The sequence below is a fragment of the Poecilia mexicana genome, unplaced genomic scaffold (assembly GCF_051168715.1).
Source record: "Poecilia mexicana isolate PSO_F unplaced genomic scaffold, ASM5116871v1 scaffold_1, whole genome shotgun sequence".
Classification (NCBI taxonomy): Eukaryota; Metazoa; Chordata; class Actinopteri; order Cyprinodontiformes; family Poeciliidae; genus Poecilia; species Poecilia mexicana.
This window is the reverse complement of record NW_028263370.1, coordinates 11,353,405-11,373,806: the sequence shown is the minus strand read 5'-3', so window position 1 is coordinate 11,373,806 and position 20,402 is coordinate 11,353,405. Positions and strand designations below refer to the sequence as shown.

At 39.1% G+C, this 20,402-nt stretch overlaps 1 protein-coding gene across 1 annotated transcript in view; it reads right to left on the bottom strand.

The window, feature by feature from the left end:
- Window positions 1–3,329: 3,329 nt before the first annotated feature.
- The window catches only part of doc2g (double C2-like domains, gamma), a 40,732-nt gene continuing 23,659 nt past the window's right edge, over window positions 3,330–20,402 (bottom strand). Inside the window, exons 8-10 of the mRNA XM_014996556.2 lie at window positions 8,809–8,890; window positions 8,458–8,554; window positions 3,330–3,620 (exon numbers count right to left, since the gene is read on the bottom strand). Of these exons, the coding sequence (XP_014852042.1) occupies window positions 3,481–3,620; window positions 8,458–8,554; window positions 8,809–8,890 (319 nt within the window). The 3' untranslated portion in view covers window positions 3,330–3,480. The remainder of the gene's footprint in view (window positions 3,621–8,457; window positions 8,555–8,808; window positions 8,891–20,402) is intronic.

Genomic DNA, 20,402 nt, shown 5'->3' with positions numbered 1-20,402 from the left:
CCTGTTTTGGTTTTCACTACTAACTCACCGTCTTGGAACAGTTAGACTAATCTAAGACAGGAAGAAATCTCACCGAAGGGAAGATAGTTAATTAAGACCTTTTTATCAAAAACCCACTTTGAAATTTTGAAGTGTCCCTTTACCTGGTTGAATAAAAGGCCAAGGTGACACTCAAAGCAGGACAAAAGACCACTGAAACAGTTTCAGTTTATTTTGCGAAGTAGTTACACAAAACCAACACAGGATGGCAGCCATACTGTGGGATTGACAATGACAATAAATACACAGGGACTCCACATCGCATTCCCACGTCAGCCCTCCTGCATAATCGCCACTGTTTTCAATTCAAGGAAGACAAGTGTTAAAGTCTGTGACAGTAAAGGATTTCTTAAAAGCAAAAGCTCGCTTTGTTGAGTACAGCAACTGAGCAAAAATTACCCTGAATAATTTTATTCACAAACAAACACACACACACACACCGCATGGATGGCACAGACTGTAAACACATCAGTATTCAGAGAGATCAGTCAGAGTCGCACTCTATTATGCAAGCTGATGGCAATTGCTAAACATGCAGCTGTATTGCAGATAAATGATTACGCAAGCAAAGCAGGGGTCAATAGACAAGAGCCTGAAAATACTGCGACTGTAAACAACAGAGCCAGAGATGCACAAAAATAAGCAACAATCCGGCCAGAAACGTGAACTCCATTTGATCTCCATTATCCAGCCTCAGAGTAAACAAAGTGCAGAGTATTTCCAGAAAGAACATGAGCTTGCTGTTTGGGTTGATTATCTCACTGCTGACGTGCCGAGACGTTAAATGTGCATAGAGAAAATACACAACAAACCCGCCCAGATTTGCCTAATCCAGTTCCTAAAGTTATTAAAAGACGTAATTGAATATTTGGTTAAGCCTCCTAAATCTTCATAATACCCAAGCCCTTTTTTTTTTTTTTTTTTAAGATTGAACACAACAAAAACACTGAAGGATCCCAAGGTTGTTGAAGGACATGACAGGATATGAGCAGCTGGATCGATTATCAGTTAGCAATCTCCCCGAGGCGACTGACCGACTGTGTTCTTTTGTATGACCAAAGATTACATGACAGAAGTGAAGGTGGGCATTCGATATCCTGGTCAGTATTAAGACAATCAAGGGACAATTGTGTACAGAAACAAAATGTAGATTTATTTTTAGACAGCCACAGACCATGCGGGTAGAGATGGTCGTGTGAAAAGCTTTGCAGCTTGTCAGAAATCTGGTTGTGAGGCTTCAGCAACACCGCTCTGGTTATTTTGTAATAAATAAGAAACAACTGACATGTCATTCTAATTAAAAAGTGTTGTATTACATGTGCCACATCAGCAAGTTCAGATAATGCAGACATTATTGACATATAAATTAAAAAAAGGATCCTGAGGATTACTAAATCAGTGTAAGGGTAAAAGATTCTCCAAGAACAATTGTAGCTTCTGTTTAGTTATGCGCCAGGATGAAAATGTCTTTCTTATGTCCTCAAAGCATAGTTTTTAAAAAAAAAAAGTGTTTCTAAAAATTAGTCTTTGACAAAAATCTCTGTTCTTTTGAAAAAAATTATGTTAAGTTTTTGCTAAATACACAGGTTAGTGTGACAAGGTCTAAGTTTGTTGTCAGTAATACAGATTGAGTGCCACAATTTCCACAATTTCAGTGTATAAAAGTTGTGATGCAAAGATTTAAAAAAAATAGAACTGTATTGTTGGAAAACAAGTTTTTAAAACTCTAGCTAATCAGCTAATAAGGTGTATTTTCAGCAGTGCCACCTTGACCTGATATTCTGTGTCTCCAGCTGAACTGGACTTTTTGTACCAGCAGCCTTCTGTAAGCCAGCTGAGTAGATTTTAAACCTTGGAAGTGGTATCACGGAAAAACTTTGTGTTTATAAAGCATTTAAAAGGTTGATTGATAGCAATAACTGACCCATTTGTAATTGAGGTTAAATCATAAGAGGGAACTTTGTTCTGTTAGCCTGTAAACTGCACAGAGATGCTCAGTAAATAACGAAGTTTGACAGACAAGGATATCACTATCGATCTTACCCACAGGATCAATGCATCTACGATTCAAAGATTCAGGCAAATGTCTATAGCAGGAGAGCATGCAGCAGTGGATTAAAATATATGTTTGGGTTTGGTCAAAAGAAACCAAAGAGCACAGTTTGATAACTGTTTTTATCAATGAAAAATGGTAACATTTCCCCGCTTAAAGAAAATGTTGCGTCACCATTGTGTTTTGTTAGAGCAGAACCAGAGTCACTGCAATACGGTGAATTATCTTTAATCTGGCTGAAATTTGCTTCAGTACTTCTGTAGCAAGCAACACATCCAAAAGCAAAATGAGATGTCTGCTTCTCATTAACAAAAGTGGGAAGAAAAAAACAAAAAAAGAAAAAAAGATTTCGTGTTTTCTTTCTCAGGCTCACGCCGCTGACAGTTTTTTGTCACTATCCTGCAGCCACAACGCTGTGGCCTGAGGTGGTTACAGATAATTTCTCCGCTGAATAAACCGTTCTTGCCTTTTCGTCAATATTTCTTCACACCTCGGTGCGCCTGAAGTCGAATAGAAACATTCTGAATGGGGCGTGAGGAGAATACAGACAGACACATGTTGCACATACAGAAAATGTAGGCACTCGTATTGTCAAAACTCCCACACACACACGCGCATACATACACGCACACACACACACACACACACACACACACACACCCACGCACACACACACACACACACACACGCAAACACACACACACACACATATAATGCTGACACATTACTGCCTGACACATAGGTGATAGACCACCACTGCCACAGACAAATAACGAAAAGACATAACACAGAAAAGGTAAAGGTACGAATCCACTGAATGGATCATCTTTGTGCTTTACAGTATAATAATACGGTGTCTTATTTTGCATCAGATCGCGACGACTACTTTAAGTTGGAGACGTTTCAACAACATCCTGAAACTCCTGTCACTATGTACCACATTAGAAGTCACAAGGGTGTACAAATAGCTGGGCACTTTAACCGAATGAGCCTCGGATGTGTCTGTTCGGTGTAAATTTGGATGGAAATGTTCGACTTCCACAATGAGGTGAGGTCTACGCACAACTTTCAGCGTAATGTTTTGGCATGGCGACACTTCGATGAGGACATCGTCACAATTTAGTTTACCTTGAAAAATAAATAGATTCATGTTACACCTTGTCACCATCACTGAGATTAGTATGAGTATATTCTAATACGTCGTGCCTCAATTAGCGGCAACACATGACAATTTAGATTTGTAATGAGATTATTATTGCATCTTTTATTCTTTGTTCAGGTCGCTGCTGCTGCTGTTGCTGTTGGACTCTTGTCAACCGTTGTTCAAGTGAGACAAACGCATCTGTGCTTGTGGGTGTGCCTTTGTCTGCGGGAATGTCTTGGGTAATCTAGTCCGGCTTGTCGCTGCTCGGGGCACCTTGCTGCGTGAGCGTGTGCCAGTATTCAACTTTCTTCCCTTTGTTTTTGAGACACTCGAACCAGTGTCTAAGTCTCTGTCCGCTTGCATTGATGCCCAGCTCCACTCCGCCTGCCAACACAAAAGCAAAAAAAACCAAACAAAAACAAAGCAAAAAAAACAAAAAAACATGAGCATTGAGTTAGTTTATAGTTTTTACTTTGAGTACATATTTTTCCTGAAGGGCCCACCCAACATGACAACATTTCCAAATGCCTCAATTTACTCTTCGAACATGAAAATTGCAGACTTTTTCTATGCTTTAGAGGTTTGATGGAGGTCTAAATGCTGTATGTAAATATCTTGTCATTACCAATTTTGTCACAATTTATGCTCAAACAAGCAAAAGTATAAAACATTTTTGCAAAACTGAGAAATCGCAGCTAAAAATGGATTATTCATTTCTTGGTGGGCAGTGAGCATCTATAGTTGAAAACATGTCTAAGCAATATTACTAAATGGGCCAATTAAAAAATATTTTTTAATAAGCTGAAACGTCTTGCTACTAATGCAGTGTCTTTACAACGTAAGCTGGTTGTTCTCATTCTTCTCAGGCCACAAATGGAGTAATATCCATGCTCCATACTTTCCATGTGTATTAATAATAATTGTATTGTCTTTGTTGAAAGAATAATGAGAATTTTTTAATATAAATTACACTCCATTCCATATTTACCTTGGAGACATGTTGCCTCTACATTGTCATTGTTACAAGCAACTCAGTCACAGAGGACCCTGTGCTGAACGCTGGCGTAGAATTATGGAAATTATGGTTCATATTTAACAATTTAATGAGCAACTTAATTTTCTTGTATGACAATAAAGTGAATACCGCCTCTCATATCCAGAAAGCGTCTTGCTGCTGGTGCACAGCCTGTCCTGCAGTTTTGATGTGCAAAGAATGTGAAAAGAATGCGTGTTGTTTCTATGTACCAGCACCGACAAATGTTATATTTACCCCCATTCTCTCAAATCTCAAGGAAAACATACAATCTTTGTGAGCAAATTGGTATTATTACAGCAACATTTCAATTGAAGCTTAACTCATTTCACTCTTTTAAATTCCTATCAGCCCTAGTTAAAGCATTTAGGCTTCAAGTAAACAATTAAAACCAATTTAGATGTTAGGCGAGAATGCATATAGAGTCTAACATGAAGATTTTATGCATAACTGTAGAGGATGCTGAACAACCACCTGTTAGGTGGTATTGGGGAAAAAGTAAGGCTAACTCATTGTCTTTCCTTGTGGAAATGTAACAGTTACTTAGAATCGCAGACTTTTGAAATGACGGATGAATCTTTTGCTGTCAAATCTGAAACCAATGTGAACCTTGCAGCGTCTCTAATGAAATCCTAAGCCTGCTCTTCTTTATTATCGTGAGTCATTATGCTGTCATTATCTAGATTCTGATTAGTGTACTGCTAACGTTGTTGCTCATTTTAACCTCGATAGATGTAAAGTTTTAAAGACAGCCGCTTTTGCTTAATGAGCTTTTTAAAGACTACGCTCTCTGTCCGCCCTTTTGCTCAGATACGGCCGCATATTTGGCCCCGGAAACACGGCGACAGCTGAAAGCCGAGCTGAAGGCGACAAAACGGCACTTCAAATCCAACGGGTGCAGCTATTGAGGCTCCATTCATAATTTACACAGTATATGTGTACTGCTTGTCAGCATTCATGGTAATGAACTGACAGTGAGACTCACTTATTGAAGCAGAAATAGACGTAAGCCAAGATTCGAGATGAAAAGCAGAAGACAGAGAAAAACTGAAGGGTTGTTGGAGAATTAGATGAAAGAGAAACCGAGATAAAAAAAAAAACACGTTCCTGATGAGTATAAGACAGGGAGATGGAGGCAGTTGTTACACAGAGGTTATTACAAAGCTCTCCCCATCCCTGTGACTGCACAGTTAATGGGGCATGGAGGTAAACAAAACCTTTTGGTTACATCGACTTCTAACAACGCCTTGGAAAATGACAACCCCAAGCAAACGAGGCAGGATTGCTGATCTGCAACTTATCTTATTTCTGCCTGAGATGCTGCTGCGGGCGGGAGAGGAGCCGCCTTTAGGCATTATAGCTCATCGTCCGGAGCCAGTTTCCGGTGGAATAACAATACTTGCTGTGCCCACATAACTCCAACTCTAGAGGATCGATTAGGTGGTTTTTTTTCAGCCGGCAAGGTGCTACAGCCAAATAAATGGGTAGCCATTCAGATGCTGCTTGAAGGACAGGAATGATGAGCATCCAAGGGAGGCGAGCTGATACAGATACAGCTGAGGATAAAACACAGCCTTTAAAAGCTCATTAAATTTTGATCTCCTGACATATTTTATGCAAAATGATGTTTTGCTGCACATTTTTTAACTTCAGGTTTCATCCCGCATGTGATTTAGGTGTCAGATCCACAGATCTTTACAGGGAGCCATGGTGACAAACAATGTTTGTGCAAAGTCATGTAAAATATGGATGTCTTCTTTGCTACAATCTATATTCTGTGATTATGCAAATGCTATTCAAGTTTGCATTGATGAAAACATAGAAACGCTTCCTTTGAACTCATTAATCATTCATATAACTGGTTTCCCTGCAGCACGGCTGAGCAGCAGCATGTGAGCAGAACAAAATGAATGGTGATAAAAAAGAAAACCCCGGAAATCGCTCCAAGTTGGCCAATGCCACCCGATTCTGTTGAAACAAAGTTTCATTTATTTTTGAAAGCTTAACCCTCAGAAGTATTCGAGATCAAGTTTTTAAATAACTGACGAATTAAATTATAGTTCACACAACCATTTTAAAACAATATGTTTTGAATTCCCAAAAAACAAGACTATGCTAAACCATTTTCAGACTTACACAGTCAGACAACCTGACTGCGTACGTGTATAAGCCTGAAGCTACTTTGCTGAACCAACTTTCAGTTAAATTTCAGCTTTAGCTTTTCTTTAGTGGAAGTCAGTCAATATCCCACACCTTGACTTGGTAATATTTGGCCTCCTTCAGTTCATCCTACAGATTTTCTGTCAGATTTAAGAAGTTCTGATCTCTGCTCCAACCGTCCTAAAACTTTTATTTTCTTCAGGTGAAGCTACATCTGTTGATTTGGATGTAAACTTGAGCTCATATTGATGGTGAAACAAATAGATTTCTCTTCATTACAGTTTTCTAGGAGACACCTGAAGGTTTGGGGTTAAATCTGTTTATATTTAGAGCTGTTCATAATGTCATCCACCTTTACAAGTGGAAATGACTGTCATGTGGTGTGCATAACGTTTATTTAGCTGTGCTCAGTGTTGTCTGTGCCAAACATACTTTTTGATATCTTGGCCTGGAAGTTTAAGTGTGATTGACGTTTTCTTTGGGAGAAAAGGCATCTGTCATTGTCACATGTGGATCACATCCAGTGATCAGAAATTCCCGTGGCTGCTTTAGGGTCTGAGAGCTTTCACATAGGAAGGAGTGGGTGCTGCAGTTTGCTTTAAAACCCACTATGGGGTTTATAAGTGCTGATCTAGTGTGAAAACAGCCTCAGAGCCAGGTCTGGCAGCAGCAACGCAGGCAAGTTTTCTTTTTTATGAATTGTGGAGAAAGGTTTAGCTTCAACAGTGTTCCTGCTCTTCATTTTTGTCCAAATGCGGATAACAGAATGTTGAAACTTTGTTTTTAGTTCCTTTCTCCTGAAAATTAGATCATTTTGATCCTTTTCAGCCTCTCGGCAAGCTAAAGTACAAAAATAACAAAATGTCAGGAAAACACGACTATGGCATAAATTTTACTTCAGGTTAATCAGATTCTTGATAACTGATGAAAGTTGGAAACCAAAAGAAAGTACCTAAATGCTGGATATAAATAAAAACATATCTCAACAAGGTATTAATTTAAGGGTGTTCACAACAAACAGGCCTGTTTGTTCTTCAGTGTCTATCATACATGGTAAATTTCACAACAAATATAAGACAGTTCTAGAACAATCCGTGTTGGTTTGATATTTTTGTGACAAAACTCTCTGTTTAAAATATGACTCACGAAGCAGATCACATGTTCATCTGTGTGCTAATCACCCTCAAATTAGTGTCAACATTGATGCATTGTTTCCCTTCCATTTACCTATAAAACCTCGCCTCCTACATATTATTTGCTGATGACCCGTCCCTATCAAAGAGCATCTCAGACTCGCTGCACTCTGATGCGTTGGGATTAATGCTGTTCTCTTAAACAACCTGTTTTTTTCTCTCTCTCTCTCTCTTCCCTCCTTTGTCTTGCTGTTATTTTTCTCTTGGCTCTAATTAACCGAACTGGCAGGCTGCTGTAGCTGAACCTGTAATGATGATGGTTATGGGAATAGATGGATGTTGTATTGACGGCCCTTCCGCCCCGCAGGGCTGTAACTCACCGACCTCATCCGAAACAACAACCCACACCTGAACACCTCGCGCTGAACCGTCTCGCACACGTTAGTTAAAGTAAGACGCTGTGATTTGAAGCCCTTTGAGCTAAATATGCTGGTGAGCCATTGTCACCACATTCTCCAGCATCTCGTGCAGATCCAGTGGCGCCTCATCGCCATTATAGGCAAAGCTGTTTAGCAGTCTGATTATGCTTCAACCGTCTGATGGGCTAAATTCACGGTGAATAAGGATCCAGAGACATGCATCAAGCTTTTTGAGCTTTGCGATTTCCTGTCTTCATTTCCCATTCCACTCGGATTCCTCTCTCCCATTCAGTCGCTCCCTCAAGCCTCATAATTACCCCTCGTATCTCCTCCATTTTTAATCCTTCTCTATAACCACTCTTGGCCTGGTTTTTAAAGGGTTTTTTTTTTCTTGCAGATGCTATGCTTTCATCTAAACATAGTCATATTCTTTGCTGCTGCTGCTGATTTCCTCTTTGAACAGTCTTGGAGCTTACCTATGAAGTCGTTACTCATTCCCAAGTCATAGTCCCACACGGAGATCTCCAGGGTTTTCTTTGCCAGCTGGTCCAAGGTTACTTCATATGAAAATTCCTGTGCAGGTGGCGGACATAAAAGAAAATTCGCATCAGTTATTCGCAAACACGGCAATGGAAGCGGCTTCATTTGATAAATTTTCATTGAAAACATGTTAGATTGGTGCTGAAAGCAAGATCCGGAGGTAAGAAAAGAATCTGAAGTGGTGTTAAGAGTGATGCTTTTGCTGGAAGCTGCAGATCGTTCACAGCTCAGAGGGGAAATCAGGCGAGTCGACAGGTGTGCATTTTAGATCAAGAGGGAAACATTACCTCATTAAATTCAGGATTGAGAGTCTTTTTCTTCACTGATGTCTTGTACTTGGACTTTTTCCCCATGTCTGGCTGCAAGATGCTGAGAAAAAGAGAAATAACACGCCAAGACATTAGGATATCAGTCACACCCAGATAAAAAAAAGTAGATTTTTAGACATGCAAACTACATACATTGTTTACAAAAGCCTATTTTTCATTCAGTCTTCCACTAATTTATTCTCAGAGAAGCATGTGCTAGTTAGAAATGTTAAGGAAATGAGATTGGATTGTGTTCTCCTGCCTCCTTTATATATTAGTAATTAAAATAAATTAGGCCTATAGGCCACAGAGCAAAAAAAAAAACAAAAAAACATGCATCTGACTTGAGGGGTTGGTTTTACTAAACTCTCAGTGACAAACCTTAGAGAACCGTTAGTTGAAATGTGGTGTTGCTAAGAATAAAGTAGCTGTTGGCTGTCTTAAAGCTGCAGTAACATTTATGAAAAACATATCTCGTGCATATCTGCCTAAAGTGTCAATATGTCATGACAGTATAAACAGCCAATCAGAGCCAGGAGGAGGGTCTCAGCACCCTGAGTGATGGGGGCGGGGGACTGAGATGCTCTAGGAGAGGGGGAAGTTTAAGATACACTCAGATCATGAGCAGAAAAAAGGGGGTGTGAAAAACCCCCAAGTTGTCCCAGTAACCTGCAGTCACTTTAACATCTGAGTTGAACTCATTTTTCATGATCACTGTTGCTGCAAATGCTTGTGTGTTTGGCACCAGCCGCAAGTCTGCAAAAAAAAAAAACAGCTTAACCTCCTGCAGCCTTTCATGTTGAAGCAAAGTTTCAACATTATTTCTGATGTCTTTTTATTAAGCATCCCCACTGAATACCAGAAACTAATGAGTGAGAATGCTCCCAAATCGCTTTTTATGCGATAATTGTGACCCAAAAGTCCTCTTAACAAAGGCAGGGACAGTGCAGGAGGGGAACAGAGAGACTGTGAACCACAGCGAAGATCATAATCAGGCAGAGGAGGCAGGAGTGTACGCTCCAGTGGAAGAGGCGGCAGAAGGTTTGCTGGAGGGCAAGAGGAGTCTTCATCAGCATAAATTCAGAGTCAAGATGTTCAGGTATTGAAATATCTCACTCATCCAGCCACAACTACCCCGCCGCCCCCACAAGCGATGAATCCCAGCCTGACAGTTGAAGCATGAGATGGGCTCGCAGGCTGTCACAGTCAGAGAGAGTAAAGGCTGCGGGATTAAGGTGGGGCAGAAAAGGAAGGGGGACAGAGGACTTAATAGAGAGAAACATTGCCAAATAAAGAATGAGGCCATATGCTGTACAATGACAAGTTCACTTTGTGAAAAATGTTTTTACAACTAAACTGAGCTTACTGAAAAGCTCTTCATAAGCAGGTCTTCTGGCTTTCTGAAGGTTTTTGAAAGTTTTCTTCAGGATTTTGATTAATTATTTTATTTTCTTTAGTTTAAAACATATTAATTGTCCTACAAGTGTTTTATTTTATTTTTTGTTTGCTTCTTTAAGCCACTTCAGATTCACCTTTGATTAACAGAAAAAAAAACAAACAACAACTTTACATTTAAACCATTGACCAACGTTGTTTAAGTCCCATAGCAACACAGTGATTTCCAGGGAGCTGTTAGGTGAAGCAAGAAGGCTGCAGGTTTTCAACTTTAAATTAATTGCGTTGGTTTCCTAATCTTTCAATTAAACACGCAAGATCAAATGCCTTAATTTCAAATAGTTGGTGAAATGTCCTCCAACAGGTTGCAGTGAAACCAGACACTCTTTGGTTTTTACACACGGTCCGCAAACTGTCACACAGACTGAGGTCCTGCTTTGTCAGGTCCTAAACTTTTATATGTGTTTTGTTTGAACACTAAACTGTATCCAAGTTTTAACCTGACCCAAGCTATCGTCCTCAGACGAAATGTAGCATGTTGGAAAAAGATGGTCGTTTTCAGAAATATTGGAAGAACTGTCTTCAGCTCAATGTCATATGAACATAACTGTACTCTACCAGTGGACAGAAACAACATGCGCTCTAACGTCCAGTGTCATTACACATCCAAGCTTTTCAGGCTGAGCGCTGAAAAGATGCATGCTGGATGTCGCCAGAGACAAAGTTTCATTTGTTTCAGTAAAAGAAAACTGTCAGTATTTCACCAGTAATCAACATTCTCCAACCAGAACCTTTGTGCTCTCGTGCAGCGGCAGCAACCCTGTGAGACTTTCCAAAACACAGTGATGACAGCACATTTCTTAGAGGTAGACAAGGAAAAGTACATTTTACACCAGCGTCAGTAGCACCATAAATGGTACAAATAAGAAGTCCTTAGCTTCTCATGAACATCAATTTGTGCATAATGATGAAGTTTGTGACTGTTTGAGTCCAGGTCATCCTCATCATTTCCTCACGCTTGTCAATTTCGTGTAAGACAGGTTTAGATGCATCTCAGCAAAAATGCAACATTACGCACAATTCGCAGTAAAATATGTCCAACATAACCTTGGACTGAGGTAGCACCAAGCAAGAAAAAAAACTGCCACATTGAAGCTTGACTGAAATTTACAGCTGCTTCTGTACAACTCAATTATCTTCTGGTGAATTTTTTTATGGTCAGAATAGACAAAGATTAAGTTTTTTGGCCAAACAGACTAAAAGTGTGGTTGGGAGGATTAAGGTGATGCTTTCAAACCATAAATACATAGTGGTGGCACTTCAGTCTCTTTTACTGAGAGGCATACTGATATATTTACGCACTGGAAAGAGAAGAAGATGGAAGAGTTCCTCTACATACTTCAAAGAGTGATTTAAAAGGTCTCTGAGTTGCTTGTCAAGTGTGAACAATGTAGAACCCTCGATTCGTCTGAGACCTGCTTACTAAGTTTACGGAAGCAAACGAAACAACTTTCTCGGCTCCTCGGCGGATCTGGAACAAAAGTTTCTGAAAACCTGAGAAGAGTAGAAGCAGTCCGCTCCTTTAAATCATAAAATCTGGCTCAACTAAGCATCTTTTCTGTTTTTTTTTTTGCAACAAGAAAATAAATAAGAGAATCAACCAAGCAAAACTTCTATTTGACACATAAGACAAAGCTCAGGTTAAATCATGGGGACGACACCCCATTCCCATTCCCGGAGTAACAAAACACCCTCTTGCAGTGGCATTCATTGTTATGGCTGCGTAAATGAAAATAGAGGCTGCACAGCATCAACCAAAGTCTGTCTAAATTACCACAGGAAATTCATAGAGTAATTTATTACAGGAGGAGGCTGGTCCATAGAGATAAGCAAGGATTATCCCGCAGATTTCTTCTCCTCATGGTTTTCCTAAGAAAATGGGATGTTCACTACAAAACCACTGGTACACTAACCAACAAAATATTAATGCACTCTAAACCTCCATCATTATATTTCACCAGCTTGCACAGGCTGATAAGGAGAACAGGGAACAATGGTTAAAGAGAAGTGTGTTTCTCATGAGCAAGTGAGGAGAACTCTGTTCTGCACACATTCTAATAACATTTAATAGAACTGAATCACTTCAGCCTGAAACACAAACACAAACATAATGAATATATCGATGGTGGAGCTTCCTGTTTATTCCTGTATTTTCTAGGTGTAAAGGAGAAACCATGTTCATATAAACAGAAATACCATCCTGCCACGTTTATTCTCAACCCAACTAAAGCCTCTAAATACATCCATCTGTTAGTGCAGTGGCATAATCTCATATTATAAAACTGTTGAAAACTCCAGCTTTTGATTAGAGTACATGGATTCAGTTGTACAACAAAGCACCCTACATTAAGAAATAATTGTCTCAAAAAACACTGGTTGGCATAACTATCTCTAACAAGTCCTTTAAAGTAAATGTAATTTAAGAATAATGTAATTCATATCTTGGTTTCTTCCAGTGATCAAAGCTTAGAGGAATGTCCAGAACTTTCTGTTTAAATATGACATAATACAGGAGCCCATTTGTTAGCCACTGACCACACGCAGTAAGAAGAACGGTTCGGAGGTCAAAACGACCTCCAAAAATACGTTCATGAGACCCACAGCTAAGAGCAGCATTTTGAGGTCACCGAGTCTCCACGGCAACGGTCCCACGCCACCTACATGTCACGCAGTGTTCTGGGAGTGATGTCAGAAAAGTGTTTCCTGTATGTTCACAAATGGAAACACATAGGGCTGACTAAACCCCCTCAGACAACTTAACTGGAGCTTTGTGCTGTGTGAGGATTGTAACACAGAGCTTAGTCCTGTGTGCTGCTGGGTTTCTTCCAGGGGAAATCCCACACTAGTGAATTCTTGTAGTGCTGCAAATTAAAAGTAATGTCCTTTTGGTCCCACAACACCAGCTGTATGATCTGAAAGCAAACGAGGTTCGCAATATTGTCTTGTTTGATGGGAAAGGCCACAATAATCCACGATGGGTGGTTTGTGGTTGCACGTTTATTAATAGCTGAATGAAAATGGGTTTAATATTAAGCTTTTCTACAAATAAACAATATACATCTGGAAAAAACCATATCATAATCTCTATGATGGAGAATCTGGGATGATGTGAGCCTGATTCTTCTTTAAGTGCGATGGAAACCAACCATAATTTAGAATTTTAGCAGGATAATGATCTAAATTATACTGATAAATTAAACACAGAAGTGTTTCCACCAAACCCAAAGGGTGATGCCTTTCTCCATCAGTCACTGGGGAATGGATGAAGTAAACAATACAATTGATTGACAGAAAAGGTACCTGGGGGGTAAACAATTAATTCATTTTAAGGCTTTTTACATCCCTCTTACTCAAAAAAAAAAACAAAATGTGACTGTCAGTGTAAGAACAGCAGCAGCTTCTTCCTTGACCTGTCAAAAAGACAACGTTACTCGAAACAGCCAGGTTTAGTGTTCAGAGACGGCCTCTGTTAACTCCACGCTGTCGTTCCCTCCCTCCCTTTACTTTCATCCTTTGTAGGCCGTGCTTTTTTTTTTTCTTTTTTTTTTGAGTAGTGGACCTCCAAAAATAGACGTTCAAAGCAGTGGCTGGAGACAAAGATGGAGAGATTGAATAATTGAAAGCTATGCTGGCTTTCTCAGACCAACCCACCGTCTAGACAAGTCCAAACTAATGGAAAGACGCATGTGTCAACTTTAACAGCAAAAGGCTTTAAGTATTTCAATAAAAGGTGTTGCACATTAACGTGTTGAAATAATACCAGTTATCAATCCAGTAAGTAATGAGCATTGACAGACTGTAGCTCAAGATACTTCTTTTAGTGAGAATGTAGTGAAGATATTTTCAAGGAAAACTGGATGTGAACATCCCCTTTTCAAATATATTAACCTGAAACAACACTTAATACTAATTACAGATATTTAAAAAAAAAATCTAAAAAAAAAAAAGGGATTTATCTGATTTAACCAAAATTATTCTAAAATGTCATGTCTCCTAGTCAATGACATTGAATCAACCTTTTGAGTTGGTTGTATTATTACAACCACTGAATTTATTTTTAAAATAAAAATAACTCCCATTTAAAATTTTATCAAACCAATTTTCCGAAACAGACAAAGCATGATAAAAGAAAAGGTCAAATTCATGCCGGCACGTACTTCAAAGCAACATTTTAGGAAGAGAATTAAAAATGTAATCATTTAATCATCTTGCTCACACAAAGGAAACAATATCTAAACCTTTTTAACTAAGCTTGTGCTCGTTTCATTTTTAAATAGAACCAAACGGAATGTGAAGGACAACTTAAAAGAGCAACAAAAGCAAAAAAAAAAAAAAAAAATCGTTGAAAAGCACATTTCTCTCTGCGGTTTGCCTTTTCGCCATATAAGCCACATGTCACAGTCACAACTTGGCAGCATAACTGTTGGAGTCATGAGAATTTTGAAGCTGAAGCTGTTCTGACAGCATGTTAAAATGGAGAAGAAGAAACAAAACAAATGAATAGAAGCGGCACGAAGAACACCGGGAAGTGACAGGAGGGGACAGGGGAGAGGGAGCTGGTGTTAAAGTCGAAATAATTGAAAACACAAACTCAACAACAGATAAAAAGAAAGTGAGTGGACAACATTTAGAAGATGGGAGCTAAATATATTCCTGCAGCAGGGGGGAAATTGGGATTCCTGCCTCACATAAGTCCAGAGAAAGGAAAGAAATAAAGCTGCAAAGTATGGCAGTACGCTCGGTCAGCAGGAAGTGACTGGCATGCCTCGCAATTTTGAAGCACATTTGTCTGATTGAATGGAAGGCAAATTAGCTCTCATATAATTCTGACCTTTGTCAAAGCGCCAATAGGCTGAATGTCAGTCAGAAAGAAGAGAAAACTGTCATGGCTTACGCAACGACTGTGGAATAGTTGTTTTATGCGCCCCTCCTTTTGGGTTTACTGCAGTGAGCGCAGTGTAGGTTCAACGTACACTGAGCTAGATCGACAAGTAGAGTCTATGAAATGTTGCTTACTGCATTTGTATTGACCTTTTTTTTTTTTTCCCAAACTGAAGCTGGAAATCGACTGAAATCTAAGCCTTAAAGAAGACTTAAAGACTTAAAGAAATATTGATTTGATTTTTGCCGTAGGCTAGGAATTAAATCCAGATGTCATACTGAGAACCCCGCCCAGATCACAGTTTTATGATAACAGACTTTTTAATTTAAATTTTAGATTTGCTTCTTTAGTATAAGGCGCAGAAAGACAACAACTACAATTCCCAGGATGCATGGGAAAACCTAGTCCGCTGTCTTTCAGAAAATGTGCTGAAGTCATTAGAAGGAAGTGTAATTTATGACTTTGCCAAACAAAAATATTTTCTACATGTGATCTCACACAACAATAAAATAAAAACATTTTAGACCTAAAACTAAGACAAGCACTTGTCTTTGATTTTACTATTTGTCAGATCTGAACACCCTGTCAGTACTTTTGTTTAACGTGATTTCATTTATGAAAGACAGATTTATGAGTTAAGAGATAATTCTATCAGAAAGATCCCAGCGTGAACAGCTCCGGTTCGAGCTGTGAGTTGGAGATGTGTTATCGTAGTGAGCCGGTTAACAGATAGTCATCTTTGTGACACAACTTAATTATTGAAAACCCACGCAAAACTATTAATTTGCCTTCAAAGCACAGCTATCTTCTGCATCTTGTTTTGGTCTCAGTATTTAGCGTTGACAAGGCTTCCTGCTGTGGCAGTGGCGGTGTTCTACCTGCTTTCTCTTTCCTTATCAGTGCTGCAGTTTATCTGTCTGCTCTGCCTTCCAGTCGCCTCCTGAGCGCACTGTCGGCGCAGGTTGATAAGTGAGGCGGGGCTTTTTCATTTGGCGCTCCAGGACTTTTAGTAACTCCTGATTTTTCCCAAGTGAAATACAATCCTGCCTCCAAGCTTAGATTTGTTCTGCACTGCCGCTTGCCTGTCCGCTCTCTGCCCAGCTCACTTAACCTTCTCAAGCCAATTCCTTTTGGAAAACTAAATGTTCTCTCTATGCTCACTTCTCTATCCTGGGGTCACGGATGAGATGTCAGGGCATTTCTGAAGTCACACACTATAAGACACCTGTATTTAAGTACTAAGTTAAGTCTCAACTTGTGAATTTCAGGTTCTCAGTGCGGGTTTATCTTTCAGAGGTGTCGCCATAGTAACGTGCGCTGGAAGCTGCGAGTCAGAAAGAACAAGATCCTGGAAGAAGGCGGCTGAAATGAGCTTCCTCTTTAGGGTGGATGGACTCAGCTTTAGAGATAGGGTAAGGAGTTTCCTAGGGGAGCTTGTAAGTAGAGGTACTGCTTCTCTGAATAGTCAACTAGTTATTAGTTGAGTGAGGTGTGGAGTCATGAGGCCTCCTTCTGGCCTCTTTTGTAGTTTTTCATGTCCTACTTGGAGGAGCTTTGCTAAGTTGAAAGCGCCCGTAGTTCAGGGACTTCCTCAATTATGTCATTGTTTTTGCATTTTAGCATTTTGCACCCCAGCACATAATAGATTCATCTCACTGTTAGTGGCTTTCAGAAATGTTTCTCAGCTCCTTCTTCCTTATTTTCCCTTGTGTTCTGTTTCCTCAGAAAGTTTGCAAAGTTTTCAATTTTTATCAACCATCAAACAATCATCACATCCTGAGCGGTTTTACAAGAAAAAGTGTGGTCTCACAGTGCGTTCTGAACAACCTTATTATCTCTGGCATGTTCCTTTCAGTATTCTGTTATTGGCCCATTATCTAAACCAGTGAAGTGTGACACTGGTATGCAGTTCCATTCCTGTTCTTATGATTATTTACTTGTCTTTTGCCACCGCTGTCAAACGTGGTTTTAAAGAAATAAAGTAAGCTTAAAACTGGCATCAAGCAAGAAAATCATTGAACGAAAGGAGGAAAAAAAGCTTAATCTGTTTTAAAGGATTTTGAAAAGGCAGCAAAAGGTTTGCCAAATATTTATTACCTGCACACATCGCAGATAAAATGTTTTCAAATGCAGCATGTTATGACCTGAAGGGACTTTGGTTTTGTGTTTTGCTTTGTTTCAGTATTTTTTTTTATACTTTCCTCCCAGTAGCTGCGTTTCCGTTACAAAAACTTTATATTCAGCTAATGTCATCAGAAACACAATTAAAATCACACGTGAATAAGTTTGTTGACGTGATAAGTCATTTAAAAACATGCCGCACCAACATCCTCCAACTACTTCCAACATCTGGTTGTTGATTATGTTTCCACTACAGTTTTGCAAAATAAACCAATTTTAATATGACCCCCCAAAAAAAGCACCTCAACTTAGCAGCTAAATGTTAGTGTGACAGTTTTTTTTGAGTGTTTCCATTAAGCAAATTTATTTTCATGTCAATGGAAACACAGCTAGTGTGTTCAATCAGCCATTTCTCCCAGGTTCTTGCCTTCCCTCACAGCTGCACCCAGTTTCTAATCACCTCTCCAGCTTAAGTATCTCTTACTTGGCTCCTCCTGTTTTGTCTCTGACATGTTTCCTAGTTTCTCTTGTGATGTATTATTTTGGATTCCCTCCTTTTTTTTTTTTAGTAAGTTTTTACATTTTGTTGAGTATAAATATTATTTTTTCCCCATCTGCCTCCTTCTTGCATTTAGATCCTGCTCTTCACCTTGACATGACATTTATGCAGCTTTTTCACACTTAGATGCTTCAGATGATCAAATAAACAGCAATGAAATGATTAAAACATCTTAAGCAAACTTGACAGAAAAAAGAGATATAAAGTCTGCAAGGAGGCCAACACTTTTTAACTCAGTCACAAGAGTTAACATCAAGCCGGACACCTTCCCTCTCTCTGCAGATCTTTATTTGAAGACTGACATGCCCAGTCCTCCACAGATTTATGCAGAAATGGATGCTATGGGCGCAGCAGATCACAGAATAGACTTAACACAGAAATTTCCATCAAAAGTGTCTCGCGGCATTGTGTCTCCCGCTAGCTGACTGCTTCTTTCAAACTCTTATCAAGCCTCTGGATCGCAACAGGAAAACATTTGCATCTAGAGATAAAAGTGTAGCGAATAAAAGAAAACCAGACACGTTAATGTCTTTAACTGACAGCATTGCAGATTTACTCAGCAGAAGCCTGTTCCAGATTTAAACCCATTAAGCACAAATCATCTCTTGGCTAAAAATAAACCATATCTAGGTTAAACATAAAAGCAGAACAAAATCGAGTGAACACAGACAAGTCTTTTGCTACTTTTTTTTTTTTGAATAAAACAAAAAAAATCACATTAATAAAACACAAAACATAAAACTTCTTCTGTAGTTGAGCTTTAGGAAACTGCTATTCCCAGGAAGCCTCCCACTCCAGGAGGTGCTGTTGGTTACAGAGGACTTTGTCTTGAGTGGGAGCTGTTGGTTTTCCAGGACAGCAAACTGATCAGAGATTGAGCTGTGTGGGTTTTTTTCCTGTCACCATCCACGCCTTGCAGTTAGACTGACTCAGGTTTGCAGAGCTTAAGGCATCACCTCTCCTCTTTTGTGTATTTTAGTGTTTTGAGGAGACTTACGTCAGCTCAGATAAACAGGATCTCACTCTGTCAGGGGTTTGGGGACTAGTTTTATGACTACTATCTGCTGTGTTGCTTGGGCTTCATGATGCCGTTTGTTCTCTGATGTTCTTTAACAAACATCCGACACCTTCACAGAGGAGCTGCATTTATAGGAAGCTTAAAACACACACAGGTGGGCTCTGAAAGTACTAGAAACACTACATTTTATTTAGTGCAGTGTCAAAATCCTAATGCACGTCACAATTTTAAAAGCCATGTACCATTTTCTGTTCCTTTAACAACCACAACCTCTGTGTTGGTCTACATAGGATCTAAATATGGTTGTGTAACAAAATGTGGAGTTCTGGAGGCATGAATACTTTTCCAAGCTGCTGTATCATTCTGTTGTGCCTGATAATGCCGGTTGAGATCACAGAAGCTGGGTTTGACTTTACTTAAGCATACTGGTGTTATCGTAAAACACCCTGAAGTCTAAGTTGCTTTAGTGGTTCATTTCAAGTTTCATGTCAGATTCACTCAACAGTTTCAAAACCCTAAAATCTTCCTTGTGTCCAATCCAGCACAATAAACAAAAAAAAAACAAAAAAAAACTTAGCTTTTTTAAATGATGGAAACCAGAAGGGTCTCATTTTGCAACTTTTTTGGACACATGTGCCAAATCTGATTAAACCTGCAGCATGGGAGGCAGTTGGTGGGAAATCACAGTACAGGGAACCGGAACATATATTTCCATCAGAGTTGAAGACTGGTCATTGCTTTAAAAAAACACTTTTAGGTAGTTTTTTAGATGTTATGGTAGAAGGATTACCTCGTAGGTGAGTGATACCCAGTGTAACGGATGCAAAAAAATAATAAAAAAATTTAAAAAAAATAAATAAAAAATGTAACCAAACTTTCTGCTTGCATTAATTAACGAAACCAAGAGACAAGATCAGTCACAGAGGAAGCTTTGACTCAGGGTTTTCTTAGATTGAAAACTGTTTTTAAAATCAATGCATTTAATAAACTGAACTTGACTGCATTGTCAAATCAAATTAAAATTTCTGTCAAAGTTTGAATTTGAATGTATCTGGATGATTGGATTGACTTTTTTTGTAAAGTGCATTGAGATAACATTTAATTGAAAATTGAATTAAATCAACAATTTAATTAAATTCACCAAACAAAGTGGCAGAGAGAGAGAAAAAAAAAACTAAGGTCAAGATATTGGGCAGAGTGATTACTGGAGGGTAAACATACAAGGTATTAAGCAGATGAAAAACACCTGTAAGAAGAGCAGAAACCTGAGGCACCTGATGCGATGAAATGAGATCTTGTGATAATAAAATGTCACAATATTTCCTGGCTGCTCCAGAGAAGGTTAGCTTTCCAGATTAGATAGCGTGACCATGAATGTACTGACTCTCAACCAATCGTTGCCCTGAGAAAGTGAAAATAGATGCATAGAAAGGTTAGTGCTGCATACACTATCCTTTCTTATTCACTTTTTCCGTTTAGTGTCAAGAGTTACAAAACTACATCCAAAATATCTGAGCGACATCTCAGCAGAAGTGACT